Source organism: Cervus elaphus, chromosome 6 (assembly GCF_910594005.1).
Source record: "Cervus elaphus chromosome 6, mCerEla1.1, whole genome shotgun sequence".
Lineage (NCBI taxonomy): Eukaryota > Metazoa > Chordata > Mammalia > Artiodactyla > Cervidae > Cervus > Cervus elaphus.
In genome coordinates this window covers 43,524,056-43,544,392 of record NC_057820.1, presented here as the reverse complement: position 1 = coordinate 43,544,392, position 20,337 = coordinate 43,524,056, and the positions used below count along the sequence as shown (strand labels likewise).

General features: G+C 40.4%; 2 protein-coding genes across 9 annotated transcripts in view; one reads left to right on the top strand and one right to left on the bottom strand.

Annotated features, from left to right (window-relative positions):
- PPAT (phosphoribosyl pyrophosphate amidotransferase) overlaps positions 1 to 17,171 on the bottom strand; it is a 34,548-nt gene extending 17,377 nt beyond the window's left edge. The window contains exon 1 of the mRNA XM_043906691.1: positions 16,834 to 17,171. Within this exon, the coding sequence (XP_043762626.1) occupies positions 16,834 to 16,961 (128 nt within the window). The 5' untranslated portion in view covers positions 16,962 to 17,171. The remainder of the gene's footprint in view (positions 1 to 16,833) is intronic.
- PAICS (phosphoribosylaminoimidazole carboxylase and phosphoribosylaminoimidazolesuccinocarboxamide synthase) overlaps positions 1 to 20,337 on the top strand; it is a 39,044-nt gene that overhangs the window by 1,810 nt on the left and 16,897 nt on the right. The window contains exons 2-7 of one of the 8 annotated variants that reach the window (XM_043906681.1): positions 2,463 to 2,549; positions 4,031 to 4,462; positions 9,498 to 9,569; positions 10,761 to 10,826; positions 13,400 to 13,536; positions 17,779 to 17,845. In XM_043906681.1, coding sequence (XP_043762616.1) covers positions 2,463 to 2,549; positions 4,031 to 4,462; positions 9,498 to 9,569; positions 10,761 to 10,826; positions 13,400 to 13,536; positions 17,779 to 17,845 — 861 coding nt within the window. Of the gene's footprint in view, positions 1 to 2,462; positions 2,550 to 4,030; positions 4,463 to 5,838; positions 5,903 to 9,497; positions 9,570 to 10,760; positions 10,827 to 13,399; positions 13,537 to 16,688; positions 16,707 to 17,314; positions 17,333 to 17,365; positions 17,427 to 17,470; positions 17,488 to 17,554; positions 17,624 to 17,778; positions 17,846 to 20,337 lie in introns of those variants that run through there. The other 7 variants (XM_043906682.1, XM_043906686.1, XM_043906685.1 and 4 more) reach the window with 7 other exon arrangements.

Below are 20,337 nucleotides of genomic sequence, written 5' to 3'. Positions count from 1 at the left end.
AACAGGGGGCCGGGGCAGGGGGAGAGACTTTGCTGATTTAATAAATAATGGAGTATGCTAATCTGGGGCTTCCCTGGTGGCTCAGTGGTAAAGAATCTGCCTGCCATGCAGGAGACCAGGGTTCAATCCCTAATCGGGAAGATCCCTTGGAGAAGAAAATGGCAACCCACTCCAGTATTCTTGCCTGGAGAATTCCATGGACAGAGGAGCCTGGTGGACTATAGTCCATGGGGTCACAAAGAGTTGGACACAACTAAGCGACTAACACTTACTTACTACGCTAATCTAATAAATACATATATAACACATATATAACAGTGTATGCAATCAATAACTGTTTACTTTGCATTTGTTTAATTAAAAGTGCTGTGGAACATTTTACATATATTTACTCAATTTTATGAACTGACTGTTCATGTCAGTTGAGGTCTTAGAAAAATTTGCATGACCTCCTTTCACCTTATAATTTTGGCTGATTTTTATTTAACCCACAAAAGTAAAAAGTTTTAACATAGTCAAACAGCTTCTTTTCTAAGGCTTTAAGTAAAATGAATGAAAGTCACTCAGTCATGTCCAACTCTTTGCAACCCCATGGACTATACAGTCCATGGAATTTTCTAGGCCAGAATACTGGAGTGGGTAGCCTTTCCCTTCTCCAGGGAATCTTCCCAACCCAGGGATCAAACCCAGGTCTCCCACGTTGCAGGCAGATTCTTTTACCAGTTGAGCCACAAAGGAAGCCCTTCTAAGGCTTAGACAGCCCTTCTTTCTCCAATTCTGATTCATTTATGACATCTTCTGATTTTTCTATGGTGGAACCAGCAGAATTTTTATTGGTATATGGCAAAAAGAAGGCAAAGAAGTGAATGTGTGTTTTCTACTGTTGGGATCAACTTGTTTCATGCAAGGGGTCCTCTTTCAAGGACAGAGGATCTGGTCCCTTTTGTTAAGCCTTGGGAAAGGACTCTTAAGAGGCTTCATCTTCTAAAAACTATAATCATCCTCAATCTCAGAATACCCTTGGCCTACTGCTTCTGTATCACATTCCTTCAGTGACCAATTTCCACTCTTTCCCTTTTCTTACTGTATACAAATGCATTAAGAATAATGATTTAAGGGTTTCAATTTAAAATCTCCACTGTGTGGGTCCCCTGCATATAATTTTGGGATTCTTGCTAGGAATGATCAACCTGAGGGAAAAAAATTCCCTGAAGAAGGTGGAGAGAGATATTTCTTTTTTGCCCCCACCTGTATGTTCAGCTCTAAGACCTTATCAATAAACAGAAGCAGGCCCTAAAGCAGATAAAAGAATAGTAAACCCTACCTTTCCTTGCTGTTCTCATCAAGCTCAGTCAATAAATTACCTGATGTCAGTATGTCAGTATCTTTTCTTCTTCTCTCTAAAGAGAGTTCTTATGTAATTTAAGATTTTTATTTTCCATATTTCCAACTAAATCAAAAACATTCCCTAACTGCAACTTAGCCTCAAATAATTGTGAAACTCAATTTTAAAATGACAGTTTTTAAAATTATGTCATGTACTTTGTGCTAAGTCACTTCAGTCATGTCTGACTCTGTGACCCCATGGCCTGCAGCCCACCAGGCTCCCCTGTCCAATGGGATTCTCAAGGCAAGAGTACTGGAGTGGGTTGCCATGCCCTCCTCCAGGGGATCTTCCCGACCCAGGCAGTGAACCCATGTCTCTTATGGTCCCCTGTGCTGGCACGTGGGTGCTTTACCACAAGTGCCACCTGGGAAGCCCTTTTAAATTTATGTAACTATGCCACTTGAATAATTATGGGCTTCCCTTGTAGCTCAATCGGTAAAGAATCTGCCTGCAAAGCAGGAGACCTGGATTTGATTCCTGGGTTGGGAAAATCCCCTGGAGAAGGCAATGGCACCCCACTGCAGTACTCTTGCCTGGAAAATCCCATGGATGGAGGAGCCTGGTGGGCTGCAGTCCGTGGGGTCACTAAGACTGAAGTCGGACACGACTGAAGCGACTTAGCAGCAGCAGAAAAACATGTGGAAATGACATAATCAAGGAGGGACATCTTCATCCTTTAAGGTTGGCAGGGTTCTTTTACCGTATTGCAGGATTTCTCTTTCACATTACTAGTATCACTTAAAGGGCCTACTATGTTGAGGTACCTAAAATACAAAAATGAAAAAATATCTCACTTTAAAGACACAGTTTAACTTGAAAACTAACTGCAACCATCCTCAGAAACTTCATTCTAGGGGATGCTCAAAATGTCAACAGAATGGAGGAAGTTAGATTTCTCTTTATATACATAGATATTTAAACCATATTATACCACTATTATAAAAAACATCTATCATAAATCTATGATCCTTCATGCATACGATCAAATTCAACTAAAACTATTAGCGTTATCAGTTGTTAACCCAATTTTAATTTTCCTTGGCATTTATTTCTAAAAGGAATCCTCTCTTTCCAGGCAAAATGTCAGTTACATCAGAAGACAAGGAAGACATCTCAGGAAATCCTTTACTTTTGGTTTCTCAAGTCAGACCAATGGAACTAGGTAGGTATGGTACAGTCTGTTCAAAAATATAATGAAACTGATCTACATCAAATTGGAAAGTAAGACTGATACCAAATCTGAGAAAATGGGTGATTTTTTTCCTGGTAGAAATACTTTGGAAATATTAGCTTCAAATCCCGTCTTTATGCTTTAAATATAGTAAGGAAGCAGATGGCCAAAATTACACATAGTAAGTGTGGTACTTAATATAGCCTTCAGCTATCCTGGAAGCTAAGAAAAGCAGAACTTTACATTTGAAAGTAAATAATATAAAATCCATAATGAAGTCAAGGATGATTTTATTCACCCAAAAAGTCAACATAAGTCCCATTCTTGCTTATAAATTCTTACTGAAAGTTAATGCAAGTGAGGAAACGTGCTCACTTGATTTAAGATGAAAAACACCTTAAATTTAAAACATCTTTAAAAATTTTTTAAATAAGAACATCTTAAAATTAAATTAACATTTAATTTAAGATGAAAAACATCTTAAAACAAAGACATTAAATACAGCACAAAATAAAAGCACCTCCATACCCAGGTAAATACTATGGTAATTTTTTTAATGACTAATTTTATAGATGCTGAGGTCCAAACCACCTTCTTATTAAACATGAAATCTGAGTAAAATAATATGGTTGTGAAATAACCAATATAATGTCAAGAAATGCCATTATCATAAAATGAGTTGCAAAACTGTGCAGAGATCTAACACCAATTTATTAAAGGATTTATAACTAAGTAGAGACATTCTGCCTAATGCATTATGAAATTTCTGGCACATTTCTTTTCATTAAAAGGATATAATACTTCACTTAAAATGGCATTTGGTCTTTAACCAATGGGACATCTTTTATTTTCACAAAGAGTTAAGAAGCACCGATTATTAATGTGCTTCCTCTAAGCCCTTCATTCATGAATAGTCTTGGCTCTCAGTCCTGAATTGCACACTAGAATCACAATCTGGGGATGAAGGATGGGGGCAGTGGTTTATAAAGGCTTCACCAGGAGATTCTGACATGGAGCAAACGGAAGTCATTAGATACAGAAAAAGCAAGGGGAAGAGATAAATTGCTCACACTTATGGAAAAATTGTCTTCAACAAGCTGCTTTATACATAATTATACTGCTTTAATGAAGTAAATATTACAAAATTATATATTCAGCTTTCACTATGCACTGACATTAATCCCACATACTAAAGGAGCAGAATGGAAGAGAAAGAAGTGCTAAAGAAGAAAGATGATCAAGATGCAACTAATTAAAAAAACAACTGTATTAAAGTCAGTCACCATCACAATAAGGAACAGAGTCACGTTCTGTATTTTGATTTCCCAAGTAGTTTAAGACAAAAGCTACACTGTAATTTGCATTCCATCTCCCATAGAGAAAATTACTGTCTTTAGTAATGTTGCATCCAATTATTTACCTTGTCTGATATATGTAACTCATGGATCTCTTTCCCTCCCCACCCAATACAGGTGACTCTACAGCAATAATGGAGCCCCCTAATAACCCAACTGTCATCCCAACTGTAGCAAATGAAGGAGGAAAGCACTGGACTGCGCCAGAAGTCAGGGCTCTAATAGGCATCTGGTCTGATCAAGGGATACAACAGCAGCTAGAGGGCACAATGAGAAATAAACGGATATTTGAACAAATTGCTGCCAAGCTTCAGAAACTTGGAATAGAGAGAGACTGGAAGCAGTGCAGAACGAAGTACAAAAACTTAAAACATGAATACAAGACTGTAAGAATGGCTAGAGACCTAGGCGTGGCTAAAAGCATGAAATTTTTTACTGAGTTGGATGCGATTCTGGGACACAAGAAAACAGAAAACTCACAACAGGAATCCCAAGATGAAGAGCAAGCCACAGGATGTGCCCATGTAAAGATGGAAGAGGATCAGACAGGTAGGCAAGCAAAGAAAAGTAATCTTAACATCATGCTACCACATAAAAAAATGTCAATAACCTGAATATAGTCTAAGGTCAATGGCAACCCACTCCAGTACTCTTGCCTGGAAAATCCCATGGACAGAGGAGCCTGGTGGGCTGCCGTCTATGGGGTCGCACAGAGTCGGACACTACTTAAGCGACTTAGCAGCAGCAGTCTAAGGTAAATAGGTTTTACTAAATGAGATTCAACAAGCTAACTGCTCAATTTATCATGAAACAGAGTTCATGCAAATTTGATCAGAACACAGAATGGTGTAGAGTTATACAAAACAAGAAAAGAAAATTGGATTTCTAGAAGTTTAGAAAGACCAATTTTACAGAAGTAAAAATAAAATTCTTGATGGCAGAAATTCAAAAAAATTTTCATATCAGTTGTGGTAAAATTGTGAGTAAACAGAAAAAGTGCATTGAAAAACTCAGAAAAATATAAAACCTGTGAGAATGTGAGTTCTCCTAGGACACATCATAAAATTCTTCAAAATGAGTTTAACCTAAAGAGTTGAGATGCAATATACACAAAGATATGACTGCATGAAATAAACTGCATGAGTTCTAGGCCAGGAGTTGGGAAATACAAGTCCCACCTCTGTCTCTGTGGAACTCTGAACTCAAGAGTACCTCCTTCAGATTTGCAATGTAAAATGGTGGAATGGATGATATGTTATTAAAGACCTCGAGTGGCCGCAATCTTTTTTTTTGTTGTTTTGTTTTGTTTTTAGATCTTAATATCAGCCTTAAATGATACAGTCTTAATTCTTTTTTTTAATTTTTATTCTTAATTAGAGGATAATTACTTTGCAATATTATGATAGTTTCTGTCATACATCAACATGAATGAGGTCCTAATTCCTAAAAGTATGAGTGGGAAAGAGAGGGAAATGACAAAGAGTTAGGATTGGGAAATGGTGGTGAGAAGTCCTAAAATGTTTCACTAGTAGACAAGGAAAGAACTGGTCTGCTGGAGAACTATACATCTCCCCCATTGAAATTAAAATGTAAAATAACTAGTGATCAAGTAGCCCAAAAGCGATGGCATGATTGTGTTCATACAGCAACTACTGGAGATGGAGGTGAATATAATCTTGTCAGTTTTATGTAAAGACCTAGGTAGACTTATAACACCAGATGCTTACAGAGACCTAAGACTAAAATATGTTTAACGATGGGGAATCTAGAGAAAAATAAACAACCACAGTTTTTAGTATCAAGTTCACTCTAAAAGGGAAAATACTATATTAGAGCTTAAAATACAGTTCTAAAAGTAAATAAAAAACACACCACCATATATCTCACCGTGTTCATACAGTTATTGCTGGAGATGCAGCTAAGATGACTTGGTCAGTAATATGTCAGAAGACCTAAGAGAGACATATATGAGACAAAGCCCTTGCACAGGTAAAACAACATTCTTGTTTTTATGTGTGTGTATGTAATGCAATGCATGTTATTATAAGATGCTGTACAGACTCAACTGTGTCACTCCCAAACTCATCTGTTGAAACCCCAATCCCCACTGTTGCTACATTTGGAGATGGGGTCTTTGGGAGAAAATGAGGTTTAGATGAGGCCATAAGGGTGAGGCCTGCAGCATTACCATGGTTTAATTTACTTATATACATTGGGCTTCCCAGGCGGCTGGTAGAGAAACCGCCTGCCAGTGCAGCAGAGGCAAAAGACGTCGGTTCGATCCCTAGGTCAAGAAGATTCCCTGGAGGAGGGCAGGGAAACCGACTCCAGTGTTCTTGCCTGAAAAGTCTCACAGTCAGAGAAGCCTGGTGGGCTACAGTCCATAGTGTTGCAAAGAGTTGGACATGACCGAACACACACACCCATCATATACATTATATAACAGCCACAACATCTAACATGCTATTATAAGAACATATACAAGTATAGCATTATACAGTATTGTTGAATAATATTCACATTTCCAAAATGCAGAAATGGAAGGTGGAGATTATTAATGACAGTGAGGTTCCCTGTGGCTGCTGTTCATAGCAGCATCGGCATCATCTAGGAACTCATTCAAAATGCAAATTCTTGGGCCCCCTCCAGAACCAGAAACTGGGGGTGAGTTCCAGCAGTCCGATATGTATCTCGGTGATTCTGACACATGTTGAAGTTTGAGAACCATTGCCCTGTGGTGTAGGGCACTTAGGGTGTGTCTCCTCTCTGATAGTTTGCCTTTTAGACAAACCAAAATTGAGGGCAGGGGGGTGACCAAGCTCCTAAGCGGAAGCCTAGCCGTCACAGACCTTGTGCTGGTCTTTCAGTCCAAAGTTTCCCACAGCATCAAAAAGTTTAAAAACCAATTCTGATCTGGAAACCAGGTGCCCCACAGTCTTGGCAAACTTCACTTTAAAAGCTCAATGGGAGAAAAGGAAAGCGGCTAGAACACTGACAGGTGAAAATGGAGAGAAATTACGGAGACTAACCAAACAGGAACGTGCAGCTGACTAGTGGGAAAACAAAGGTAAACAAAACTCTGTGCTCCTAAGGATTCTAAAGGAACAACTGCAATGACCCTTTGTCACTGGAAGTTAAAATCAGATTACCACATACAGTGTTTAATAAGAAAGAAAGATTTTCATGAAAAAGTTTACAAACTTTAGAATATTTTTTATGATTTTTAAATCTTAAAACATTTTTAAAGATTTTTCAAAAAAATTCAGAAGATTAAAGCTTGTTAGTCCTCTGGAGCACTCACTTAAATACAACATCTCAGTATAACTTCTTTTATGTAAAGGGAAAATATTAAGCCAGATGTAAACTGACAGGTTTTAAAAAATGGTATGTTTACATGTTAGTATGGAATATATCTAGAAAATATGAAACAGGATGTTTACAGTCATTCTAGAAATAATGGTATTTTAAACTTCCAAATAAATATAAAAGTAAAGGTATAAAACCACATAGATCCCAGCAGCTAAATATGTAAGAAAACACTTTATATATACTTTGTGATGCACAAGTTGCTAGTCCACTACTTGGAAGACTGTTATGTTTAGCTAAAGACATGGATATCTATCTTTAGGGAAAAATCAGGTCAATAGTTAGAGGTCAGCTCATTTTGTTTTTATGTGCTTAGTCGCTCAGTCATGTCTGACTCTTTGCAACCCCATGGACTGTAGCCTGCCAGGCTCCTCTGTCCATGAGGATTCTCTAGGCAAGAATACTAGAATGGGTTGTCACGCCCTCCTCCAGGGGATCTTCCCAACCCAGGGATCGAACCCAGGTCTCTCTCATTGCAGACAGATTATTTACCATCAGAGCCACCAGGGAAGCCCATTTTGTTTTTATAGATTTTTACTAATAAATATTGTTATCGGAGTTGTCATTGCTCCATATTGTTAACATTCACACTTGGTCATAAAACTGATCTCCCCAAATGTAACACTTTACTATCTTAAAAGTATACTAAGCATCTTTTTTTTTTTTTTGTATTTCAAGGAAAAATCCAGCTAAAGCTATGGACCCCCACATTCTGGATAACTAATTAGTTTCCAACTTAGAAGCCCTGGAGGTTTTGGTTTAGTGTTATGTTGTACAGTGGATTCAAGCTCCTGTATTTTTAGAGAAGATCATCAAGCATAGCCAAGGTGTCATGTTTTTAGAGAATAAGACCAGCAGAGGGCTGAAAAGAGTTAACACATAAGATTCAATTTGATTCCAGTTGGGAGAAAATTAGCTACTTTGAGTAAATTATCACTTTAAAAATGTATGACCAATGAAATATGAAGAAGCTAATCACTGGGAATTATCATAGAAGACTTAGGCTCTGTCTATTACAATAAGTAAAAGGAAATGATATCTTGGTATCTCTTATTTTCTTGAAGAGATCTCTAGTCTTTCTCATTCCATTGTTTTCCTCTGTTTCTTTGCAAAGTGAAGGCTTTCTTATCTCTCTTGCTATTCTTTGGAACTGTCCATTCAGATGGGCATATCTTTCCTTTTCTCCTCTGCCTTTCTCTTCTCTTCTTTTCTCAGCTATTTGTAAGGTCTCCTCAGACTACCATTTTGCCTTCTTGCAAATTTCTTTTTATTTGTGAAGGTCTGATCCCAGCCTCCTATACAATGTTAGAAACCTCCTTCCATTGTTCTTGAGGCACTCTGGCTATCAGATCTAATCCCTTGAATCTATTTGTCAAACATGTCCTTCATAAGAAGATGAGGTTACCCTGATGTACATCTTCACATACCCACTGCAGCAATATGCTTACAGCCCTCTGTCTACACTTTTGCCTCAAGGTTTATTAATACAAACGATTGTCTAATTGCAGAATAATCATTCCAAGTAACTATATAGACACCTATACTTAATAACATAGAATTCTTTTTTAAAAATGTTCCGGTGTATAGGGAAGTACAGCTGAGACAAAAGACTACCATAACATTGCTATACTTCAACACAGCAATCCAACATACACATATGAGGAGGAGCTTTCCCCAAATTACCAACAGCGGGGTTGTAAACATCCTGAACATAAACTGGTCCACCAGGACAAATTCCTGTTATATTTACCACACTAAGCATTTTAATTTCCTTAAAATGTTAATCACTGTCTGCTTAATACCTCAATATGAAGACTGCTAAAACCACCTAATCTTAGAGTCTTATTATTCCTTTACAGGTATTGCAGTAAGGATTATTCTTAGTTACAATGAGGACAGAATGAAAAAAAGAGCAGCATTAAAATGTAACAGCGAAAGTTGTTAAACAAATTAGGTCACAAAGCACTTTCGTCCTTACAAACCAAGCTTCCTGCCTTGTGACTTTTAAGGCAGACTACTTTCCAACGCTGTAGTGTTGGCGGTGAATCCTCTAAGGCCACCTTTAAATTTGGTTCAAGATGGCAAATGCTCTTGGCTTTGAGGTTACACTCTTGATGCTGGGATCCAGGCTGACCACGTTTTCAGTGCAGTCTTCACCTGCCGAAGTGCATTAGGGTTCTGTGAACAACATTTAAATTACTACTCTGTTTTCTGACAGAGGAAGACACTGCAAGTAATGCCTCAGATGAGGTGGGCGGCCTCACAGCGCCACACGGTATTCCTGGGTCAGGTAAGGGATCTAAATTGTTGAATTTCAAATGTTCTTTTGATTTTTAAAGTCTAATATATACCAGTAGAAGTAGTTATAGGGAAGATCTCTACTATGTATGATCCCAAATGCCTCATTATATTGAATACCTGAGTTGGTAGAGTATATGGTAGGGGAGTAAAGAAATGTCTATTCCTACTTCTTACTAAAAAAAAAAAAAAAAAAATCTGTAAATACTGAGACACTCTGTATTCATAAATATGCAATCAAGGATACCTGTTGATGAAAAGCAGCTAAATTACTCTAATATTGGGGATTAGTCTGTCTTATTTTAAAATATTTGAATATGAATGTATGAAAAAAATGTTGATCCTCATATTGAAATTATCAATGCTTTACGTCAGTCCAGTTTGCTTTAAATGAATGATACTGAAATACAGGGTGTATCTAAGTTTGAATAATTGTGAATCATGTTGATTCATAGGAAATCATATTCCTTTAGAAGATGCTAAAGTCATTTACAGATTATAACAGTGAGTGACACAGGCTGGAGAAAGCTGGTGTGACAAGGCGGTCAGGGCACTTATAAACATATGGCCTTACGAAAAAATTAAGCAAGTGCTGGAACGGGGCCACAAGAAACAAAGAAATATTTGAGGAAATTGCCAGGACATTAATGCAGTTTGGAATAGACAAGAGACTGGAAACAATGTCATACCAAATACAAAAATTTTAAATTATGAATACAGAGTTTTACAAAAGAAAAATGTCAACCTTCAAAGAAAAATGAGATTTTATGAAGAAGTTGATGGCCTCCTAAGACAACCATCTCTCAGAACTGCCAAATGGAAACAAGGTTACCATGTAACCTTGGAATTAGACTTTTTAAAGTGAAAATTTTATAAACTTTCCTCTTTGCATTTAACTTAGGAAAAAATTCTTCAATAATAAATTCCTAACACTATTTTATGTTCAAATGGTTCCCTAAATTATTATAAACCACATACCTATTAAGTGAAGGATTTCAATTTCTTTTCAAATCTTTCCTAAAGATTTAGGAAAGATTAGTACCAAAATATTCCTAATTCTTGAACTCTTTCATCTGTCCAATCACTTAAATGTTCTAACTGTAGTGTACTTGAATGCTTGAAAACTAATGCACTTTTAGACGATGTCATATAATGACTCTTTTCCTATGTTCTCTTGTTTAAGAATTATTTGAAAATCATACCAAAAACCCAAGAACTTTGAGCATCAAGAGAAAAGCACTTGAAGATGGTAAGAGTCTGAGATATACCAACTTTTCCCACATTGATTAAAACTGCTGTAGCTTTTTCCTGATACATGTTTATTCTTGTCCTTGACAAATTGAGACTATTGTTTATGAGCTGTGTGAGAGCAAAAAATGCTGGAAAATTATTTCTTTCATAGCTTATTAAGCGTGAAAGTAACAAAGTAAACATAAACTTTCCCACCTCAAATTTCTGCACAACTATCTATTCATCGTTCGCCTTTAACTTACACTTTTCTGTGATTGCCATTAGAATACGAGGATGTAAAAGGAAATCCCCCACAAACTAGTAAGTTCTGAACTTTGCTTTTCTCCAAAGGTAATTAACAATGGCTATAACTTTTTAGTAATTCTACAAAAACGGAGAAGCCAGCTAATTATGAAGCTGTCATTACAAACCGACCCACTATAAGTAACAGAACAGGTTACTCACAATGTGCATACAAGCTGAGGGACTTCAGTCGTGTCTGACTCTGTGTGACCCTACGGACTGTAGCCCGCCAGGCTCCTCTGTCCATGGGATTCTCCAGGCAAGGATACTGGACTGGACTGCCATGCCCTCCTCCAGGGGATCTTCCTAACCCAGGGATCAAACCTGCGTCTCTTACATCTCCTGCATTGGCAGCCAATGTCTTTACCACTAGCACCACCTGGGAAGCCCAACCTAATGTAGTATAGCATAAAGAAAAATACAGAATATAAGAAAAGGCACTGGTCTGAGAAACAAAAAACCTAATTTTTCCAGTTTCTCTTTACCCTTAAAACTCAACATGGAGCAAATGACTGCATCTCTCTGGATCTCTAAGATAATCCAACTTTAGCATTTTATAGATTTATAATTGATCTAATTGTTTTGAGTTCACATAAATAGTTGAAGACCTCAAAGTGAAGACACCTGTGCACCAACCACTCAACTCAAGATATAAAACACTACCAGCAAAAAAAAAAACAACAAAAAAACCACTACCAGCACCCTAAACACCCCCCCACTTCATTAATTCTCCTGTTAGCCCCCATGCGTGCATGCTAAGTCGCTTCAGTTGTGTCCGACTCTATGGGACCCTATAGACTGCAGCCTGCCAGGCTCCTCTGTCCATGGAATTCTCCAGGAAAGAATACTCGAGTGGGTTTCCATGCCATCCTCCAGGGGATCTCGCCAACCCAGGCATCGAACCCGCACCTCTTATGTCTGCTGCGTTGGCAGGTGGGTTCTTTACCACTAGCACACCTGGGAAGCCTGTTAGCCCTCATAAAAGTTATCAATGTTCACTACCATAGGCTAGTTTTATTATTAGAATCATACAATGGTCTTTTCCTTTAGTATGTATTTCGTAATGTCAAGCTTCTTTCACACAGCATTGTTTGAGAGTCATCCATGATTTTACTTGCAGCAGGAGTCTGTTCTTTTTTGCTGCCATAGAATATTCCATAATAGGAACATACATCCCTCTACCTTCTCTATCCAATGTTCCCAGACTGGGGCTACTCAGAATAAGGTTGCTCTACAAATTCCTGTGCATGTCTTCCAATAAACACATGTATGCATCTCTGTTGAGTACATACCCAGCAGTGGGACGCAGGGCCACAGGGTATGCATGTATCCAGGTAGTGTTCTAAGCACGTTACATGTCAACACATTTAATCGCGACCACCACTCTATGAGGTAAGTGATCCCACTATCCCCATTTACAGAGGAGGACATGGGGGCATGAACAAGTCGGCTCTGTTGAACCAGCTGCTCTGCTCCCTCTCCGTGGGGGCAGGGACCACGTCAGCCTTGTGTCGTACAGTATCCCTAGTGTCCACCACGGGGCCTTGCATACACACAGGAAGAGCTCAACAAGTATTTTTCGAATAAAGTATTAGAGAAGAGCAGGACTCCACTCTCCCCAACCCTGCCCAACAACACTTATATCTCACGAAAGCTGAAAATTTTATCCTCCATTTTTTGACATAAATTCCAAATCAGATGAGTTGCCTCACGTTTTCCTTCTCTCAATGCCCTTTAATGCATGTGCAACTGAAAAGGGAAACTGCTAAGGATTAACCACACGTAAGTATCATTCCCAATGCACTGAATTTGTGCACCGGACCTTTAAAATATATAAGTCTAGCCCAACAGGTGAGAAACAGTCAGAAATTCGGAGACTTTCCCAAGATCAAACTACTACTAGGAAACCAGGTAGACTTCAAGTCTTCTGTTAAAGAGGCTGTTCCCAACACTCAGAGGCTTGGGCAAGAGGCTGTTCCCAACCCAGAATGACAAAGCAATAGTACCTTAAGATCCTTGGGGGGATAAGGCACTTTTCCAACTAAGGGAATGTAAAACACTAGCGGAATGTAACTTGTTTGGCTATTATTTCTAAGAGATAAAAACAAAAAAAGTTAACTCCAGCCTTAATATGGCAATTCAAAGCAAGTTCTCTGACAATCTACTCCTGGGTTTCCCAACAAACTAAATGAAGACAACTGGGAACAAATTCCATAGGTTTGTCTGAGTGCATCCCTCCCCTCTACCTCCCAAGTGCCTTTCTAGTGATATATTATATACTTTTTGCAGAACCGGCAGCTGTATCTCTTAAGAAAACTGCTTCTGAGACCGCTGCAAATCAATTTCCTCAAAGAACAACAGAACCAAAAGATTCTTCAGAATATTTCTGCAGTCAGGAGACTCCCTACGTGACCCAACTTCATCAGGTAAATGTCATAAATTTTTAGAAAAGGTATGAAAATATTTACCAGTTATAGGGTTCAATTCCTAACACAGGAAAATGATAATTCACTGAAGGGCATTTTCGTCCCCTAACTAACCAAGGAAAGGCTAACTAGCTGATTCATGTGATAAATGTATGAAATTTTAGTAATTCCTCTTATGGAGTCTTCAAATATGTCCATGTCATTCTAGTCTCCATAAACTGTGACTATGGTTTAAAGATAAAGATCTCTAATCTACAATGGGGTGTATGGTTTGTCCCAACTCTGCAAACCTCAGAACTCATTGATGTTTTTAGGTCCGAAAAAGTACTTGATTATAATTATGTGGCATGAACATGCAAACACACACAGCTTTATAGCTGATGAGGACAACCAATTAGCTTAACACTGAAAATTCCCCCTGACAGAAAACAGAGCTATGGTATAAATCTGCAAATAGCCAGACTACTAAAAAAGAAGGACTTCTGGATGAACCCATCTGGATTAAGCATCCAGTGCATGACTGTTCAGTAATTGATATTCCATTTGTTTTTATACATAAAATACATAACACCACAACTTTCAGGGGTTCTGTCATCCCTGACACTAAATATCTATGCCTGAGAGAGAACCAAAAACAATGCAAAAGTGATAGACATTTCAGTTTCTAGAGCCTTCTGCAACAGACCACCACCTGCCAATGTACACTGTATATAACTAACTCTATATTAAATTATAACAACCCATCTAGGCTTCCAATTTTGACATTCCTTGATCTACTGTCAAATGAAAACATTTTTTGAAAAATTTATTTTATTGAAGTATAGCTGACTTACAATGTTAGATTAATTTCTGCTGTTCAGCAAAGTGATTCAGCTATATTTATAACATACATTCTTTTTCATATTCTTTTCCATTATGGTATCACAAGATATGTAATATAGTGTTCTGTGCTATACAGGAGGACCATGTAGTTGTTATCCATTCTATTAAAAACATTATTTCTTAATCTTTCACCCCTACAGCAGCAGATTTTATCTTCTAGACATAAAGAAGTTTCATATTCTTAGAATCAGTTTCCCCAATGTGTGAGGACTTTTGCTAATCTAAAATTGTGAATTGGATAGGATTATGGGCAAGAACCAGTGCTCTCAAAGAATCTTAATGATTCTATACCTGCTGCTGCTGCTGCTAAGTCACTTCAGTCGTGTCCGACTCTGTGAGACCCCATAGACGGCAGCCCACCAGGCTCCCCCATCCATGGGATTCTCCAGGCAAGAACACTGGAGTGGGTTGCCTTTTCTTTCTTCAATGCATGAAAGTGAAAAGTGAAAGTGAAGTCACTCAGTCGTGTCTGACTCTTAGCAACCCCCTGGACTGCAGCCTACCAGGCTCCTCTGTCCATGGGATTTTCCAGGCAAGAGGACTGGAGTGGGGTGCCATTGCCTTCTCCAGATCCTATGCCTACACAAGGAAAATTTAAATGGTTTTCCACTAATACCTTTCTTCTCAGAAGCTATTGGGTTTTTTGCCACTGTTACTGAAAGTATCACAAGGTCAATCTTCAACACCACAGTTTAGCAAATACTTGCTCTGTCAAATAAGCAGCCTGATAGAATCCATTTAGTTTCCTCTATCATCACGTAGTAATCACATTTTTATTGCTCTTAGCTTGTATCAATATTATCTAATCTCATTAATTCTTTCACTTAGAAGCAACTGTAGAGAAGTGCATATAATTAGGAATAAAGTTATTCATAAAAAAAATCACCCTCCTTTTCTTTACACACACATTTAAATAGGAGATCTTGGGGATGAACTTTCTGAGTTAACTAAAATAGTAAATAGTTAAAAAAAAAACCTCAAGGTCAGTTTCATATCTTCCTCACACACCACCAGGCAACTCTAAAGATCCCTTGCGTTTGTACACCTCTTCTCATGACAGGATATCCAAAATAACTTCTCTGAAGAATGTTATAAACTCATGTTGTTATGGAGTACCATATGAATAGCTTTTAGTTTTTCCTTGGCTTATATATATAATCCTCTCAATAACATAAATGTATTTTAAAATAAGATCTCTATTATGATCAACCCACAATTATCCAAAATTAATTCAAATTAAAAATATTTGATTTTTCCTAGAATTCTAAATTACTCTCAGCGTTTAGTAAACAAGAATATACAAGATGTGAAACTCAAACCCAACTATTCTGGACTCTGAAAAATGCAAAAAGCCTACTTCTAGTTTAAATTTGGTGGAGGGAAAGCTAATCATTTGGAATGCATTTATACATATTTCTCCCGTATTGCTGATAAGTGTTATCACCAAGTTCCTTAACTGTTCTAGAAATTGTTGCTGAGGTATCCTCTTATGGAAACTTTGTAATACTTTCAGTGATGTCAAACTTAGGTTTCTATTTTTTACCCTTAAGAAAACTGTTTATATTAAAACTTAGTTCAGTTAGTAGGAAATGGAAAGATCACAGAAGCAAAGTTATTTTTTAACTCAAAGGATCTATCAGTTTTTCAAAGTCAATGTGTATCTTGTCATACAGGAACTATTCTCTCCATCTTTTAAAGAAGGGAATTATTTTGGCATTTCCTTACTACTAATCTTTTCATTCATTATCTAAAATGTTTACCAAAGAATTTTTTTGTACATGCACTATTACTCCGCGATTGGATTATTATCTGTTGGAATTCATGAGATCTAGAACCGGTAGTTCCTTTTGACCATCAACCGATTCAGCTTCCCCGGGTTTGAATCCTTACGTTCCCATAGCTATGACTTCGTTCAAATACACCATCTGCCCAATAGCTCTGCTCTTGCAAACAAAAGCTTGTGGTGGTTGCAGGCTCCCCGCGAAACCTCAAAGTGTTGTAGGTCCAGGACTAGCAAACACCCCACACAGTTTTATCACAAGAGCAGCTTCAGGCTGTGGGAGATCAAAACGCGCAAGGAGACGAGGAAGAACCCCAACTGGGCATGTCCAGCCGACTGGAGCCTTACAATCTGGTCAGATCCAGGAGGGGTGCACTACACGGGAGCGCGGAGAGCCCCTAAAAGACCGTTAAGGGTGGCGGGGCACAGGCTGAAGTCCAGGGAGACAAGAGAGCCCCGGCGCACGCCTTGGCAATCTGGTGGATGCCACAGGAAGGTACCAGTCCAGGTAAGAGAGAGGTCCGGCCCCTGGTTCTCAGGCGCCCGCGAGATCGCCAACTCCGGCCGCGGGAAGCGGATCGGGCAGATGGAGGAGAACACGAGCCGCCATCCCCACCCCTCACCCAGTCGCTCACCGGTGCTGCAGCCCCACGAGTCCCAGAGTGATCACATGCGGCACGTCTAGCTGCGTGGGCCATTCTCCTGAGGCGATGCACCCAAACACGCCACATTCCTCTCGGATCCCCAACTCCTCCAGCTCCATGTCGCCGCCGAAAACACGTGGTGGGACCCGCCGCGGCGCCAGGGGTCTGAGCACCAACCAGTAGACTGCGCGGCCTGGAAGCCTCCGAAGCTCGGGCCGGGGACAGCCGCTCCCTTCGCAGCGGCTCGACCCTCGCTACTGCGGCGGCGCGTGTTCTCCCCGCAGTGAGAGGGATTTGTCGGCCCCCCGGCACTCTGCCCCGCCCCTCCGGGCCCGCCAATGAGCGAGGGCGGAGGGCGAGGCCCCGCGGCTGAGGGGCGGAGCCACGGGCCCTGTGGGGGTGGAGCTAGCCCTCCCCCTGAGGCCTGTGGGAGGATAATTTTTCTGCACGTGGAACTCTCCGTTATTTTCTAGCACCCAAGACGAAGGTGGTGGGACTTACGGGGTTAATGTCATTTCTCTCCCAGAGGATACACACTTTGTATGTCCCTCCTCATATGCTTTCCCCCGAGCCGTCACTACTTGGTATGCTCCAATTTCTGACCCGCTCTCTCTGGCGAGGAGGGGGCCCGGTCAGCGAGCGGCGGTAAAGTGGGGAGGGGCCGCCAGTGCGCGCCATTTTTCTTCTTCCAGGAACTGCGCCCGCGCGGGGGGCGGGGGGGGCGGCCCGCGTCGCTGCGCCTGCGCAGCGGGAAGCCTTGCTCCGGGATGGGTTCCTCTGGGTAGGTTAGGGACCCCCAATGTTCCGTGGCCGCGGCGATGTTCGAAGAGACCCGGAGGGGGCGCTATGGGTCACGCGGCCCGGCCAGGGGCGTGTCTGTGGGCGGTGCCTCCCTCCCCCGCCCCGTGAGCCTCTCTGATCGCGCTTCTTTTCCAGAGTCCTGCGTCTCTTCCCAGCGCGGCCGAAGCCCCCGGACCACCCCGGACAATGGCGGCAGTCGAAGGTGAGTTAACTGGCGTCCGCAGGAGTTGGGACTCCGCGGTCTTCCCGCCTCTCTCACGCTGGCCTGTGCGCTCTCTCTGGCTTCCCACGGCATCCTTCCCCGGACTGTGCCCCGTCTTCCTGCGCGCGCCTCTCTAGGCCACTGGACGCGCGGGCACGTGTCCCTGACGCTGCCGAGCGGTGCGTTGGAAACAAAGCGCTCCGGGGCCTCCGAACTTTTTGTAACATCCAGAACTTCTCATGGAATGAGGAAAAGGCGCAAAGGGTCATTGGAACGAGAGATGGCCAGAAGTTGGAGAGATACCTGTAATTCGCGTTTGCAATCAATAGGTATTGCAAAACAAACGCAGGAACATCTAATGTTGACTCCCGAAACCAAAGTCTTGCTTTTCCCTTTAGGTTAATAATAACCTGTTTCAGAAAGTTAATAACTAAACCTTCTGAAGACTTTTCTATTTCCTGTCAAGATTTTGTTTGTTTTAGCCATTTTATGCCAATGAGAGCTCCAAAACCACCAGGCAAAAAATTTCTTGCTTCACTGTGCATTTATCATGTTACATATTTATATGTAATTGTTTTGTCCATGCGTGATTAGAAAGACAGTTTGTGCTATTTTTACTGATAAACTATATCCCAAGTAGTACCATTTCAACACATAATCATTATAAAAATTGTGATTTTTGCTAGTTTTTAAAAAAATATTGAAATCCACTGTGTATTTTACACTTACATCATCTCAGTTTGGAGTAGCCACATTTCAGATGTTTCATAGGCACCTGTGGCTAGTGGGTACCTTTATTGGACAGCACCGTCCTAGATGTTCTTATCTTTTTGCGGAAGTTCTGTACTTTAAAGTACTCTTAAATTTCAATTCCATGAATTATTCTCAGTCCTCATCAGCCTCTTTTGAATTCATCTATGAATTTATAGCAAGCATTTTGACAGTGGTAGCAATTGTCTTCTATGATGTTATGTTATTTCTATTAATGGATAGAGATGCAAGTAGGTAATAAATAATGATTCAGGGGATTCCCTAATGGCCCAGTGGTTAGAACTCCATGCTTCCATTGCAGGGGGCAGTTTGGCCAACTAGGATTCCACAAGCCACAGTGGTATGGACGTAAGTAAATAAATGCAGATTCAGCTGAATTGAGAGGGAGTAGCATTGGGTACAGACTTCTTTTTATCTAACCTAGGCACCATCCTCAACTTTCCCTTCTGTTGCCCATATTGAATCAATTGTTATTAAAACTTTTACCTTTTAAATAGCTTGAGTCTTACTTATCCCACATTTTTTTCTTTAGCCCAGGTTATGTGTCACCTGGCTTGCTGCTACAGCATCCTAACTGGTCTGTCCGTCGGTAGTTTTCTTCCACTCACCCCTACCTCATCTCATTCTCTACACAGCAGCCATAATGGTCTTTGTAACAGACATCTGCCATTTTACTGATGTGGTTAATTAAGCTTTGTGGTGGTTCTCAGGATAAGGTCTAAACTCAACCAGCATGGCCTGTGAGACCTGAAAGAGATGAGTAGTGGAATGGAAGTGGAGGAAACAGTGTTCAGGGCCTACGGAGGAGCATGTCGGAAGCCTGAGAGGAGGATTTAGAGATTACAGGAAGTTAGGTTCTCAGTTCAGTCGCTCAGTCGTGTCTGACTCTTTGCGACCCCATGGACTGCAGCATGCCAGACCTCCCTGTCCATCACCAACTCCCAGAGTCCACCCAAATCCAAGTCTGTCGAGTCGGTGATGCCATCCAACCATCTCATCTTCTGTCGTCCCCTTCTCCTCCCGCCTTCAGTCTTTCCCAGCATCAGGGTCTTTTCAGATGAGTCAGCTCTTCCTATCAGGTGGCCAAAGTACCGGGAGTTTCAGCTTCAGCATCAGTCCTTCCAATGAATATTCAGGACTAATTTCCTTTAGGATGGACTGGTTGGATCTCTTTGCAGTCCAGGGGACTCTCAAGAGTCTTCTCCAACAGCACAGTTCAAAAGCATCAATTCTTTGGTGCTCAGCTTTCTTTATAGTCCAACTCTCACATCCATACATGACCACTGGAAAAAACCGTAGCTTTAACTAGACGGACCTTTGTTGGCAAAGTAACACCTCTGCTTTTTAATATGCTGTCTAGGTTGGTCATAACTTTTCTTCCAAGGAGCAAGTGTCTTTTAATTTCAAGACTCCAGTCACTATCTGCAGTGATTTTGGAGCCCCCAAAAATAAAGTCTTATCACTGTTTCCATTGCTTCCCCATCTGTTTGCCATGAAGTGATGGGACCAGATGCCATGATCTTAGTTTTCTGAATGTTGAGTTTTAAGCCAACTTTTTCACTATCCCCTTTCACTTTCATCAAGAGGCTCTCTAGTTCCTCTTCACTTTCTGCTGTAAGAGTGGTGTCATCTGCATATCTGAGGTTATTGATGTTTCTCCCAGCAATCTTGATTCCAGCTTGTGCTTCACCCATGATGAACTCATGATGTACTCTGCATAT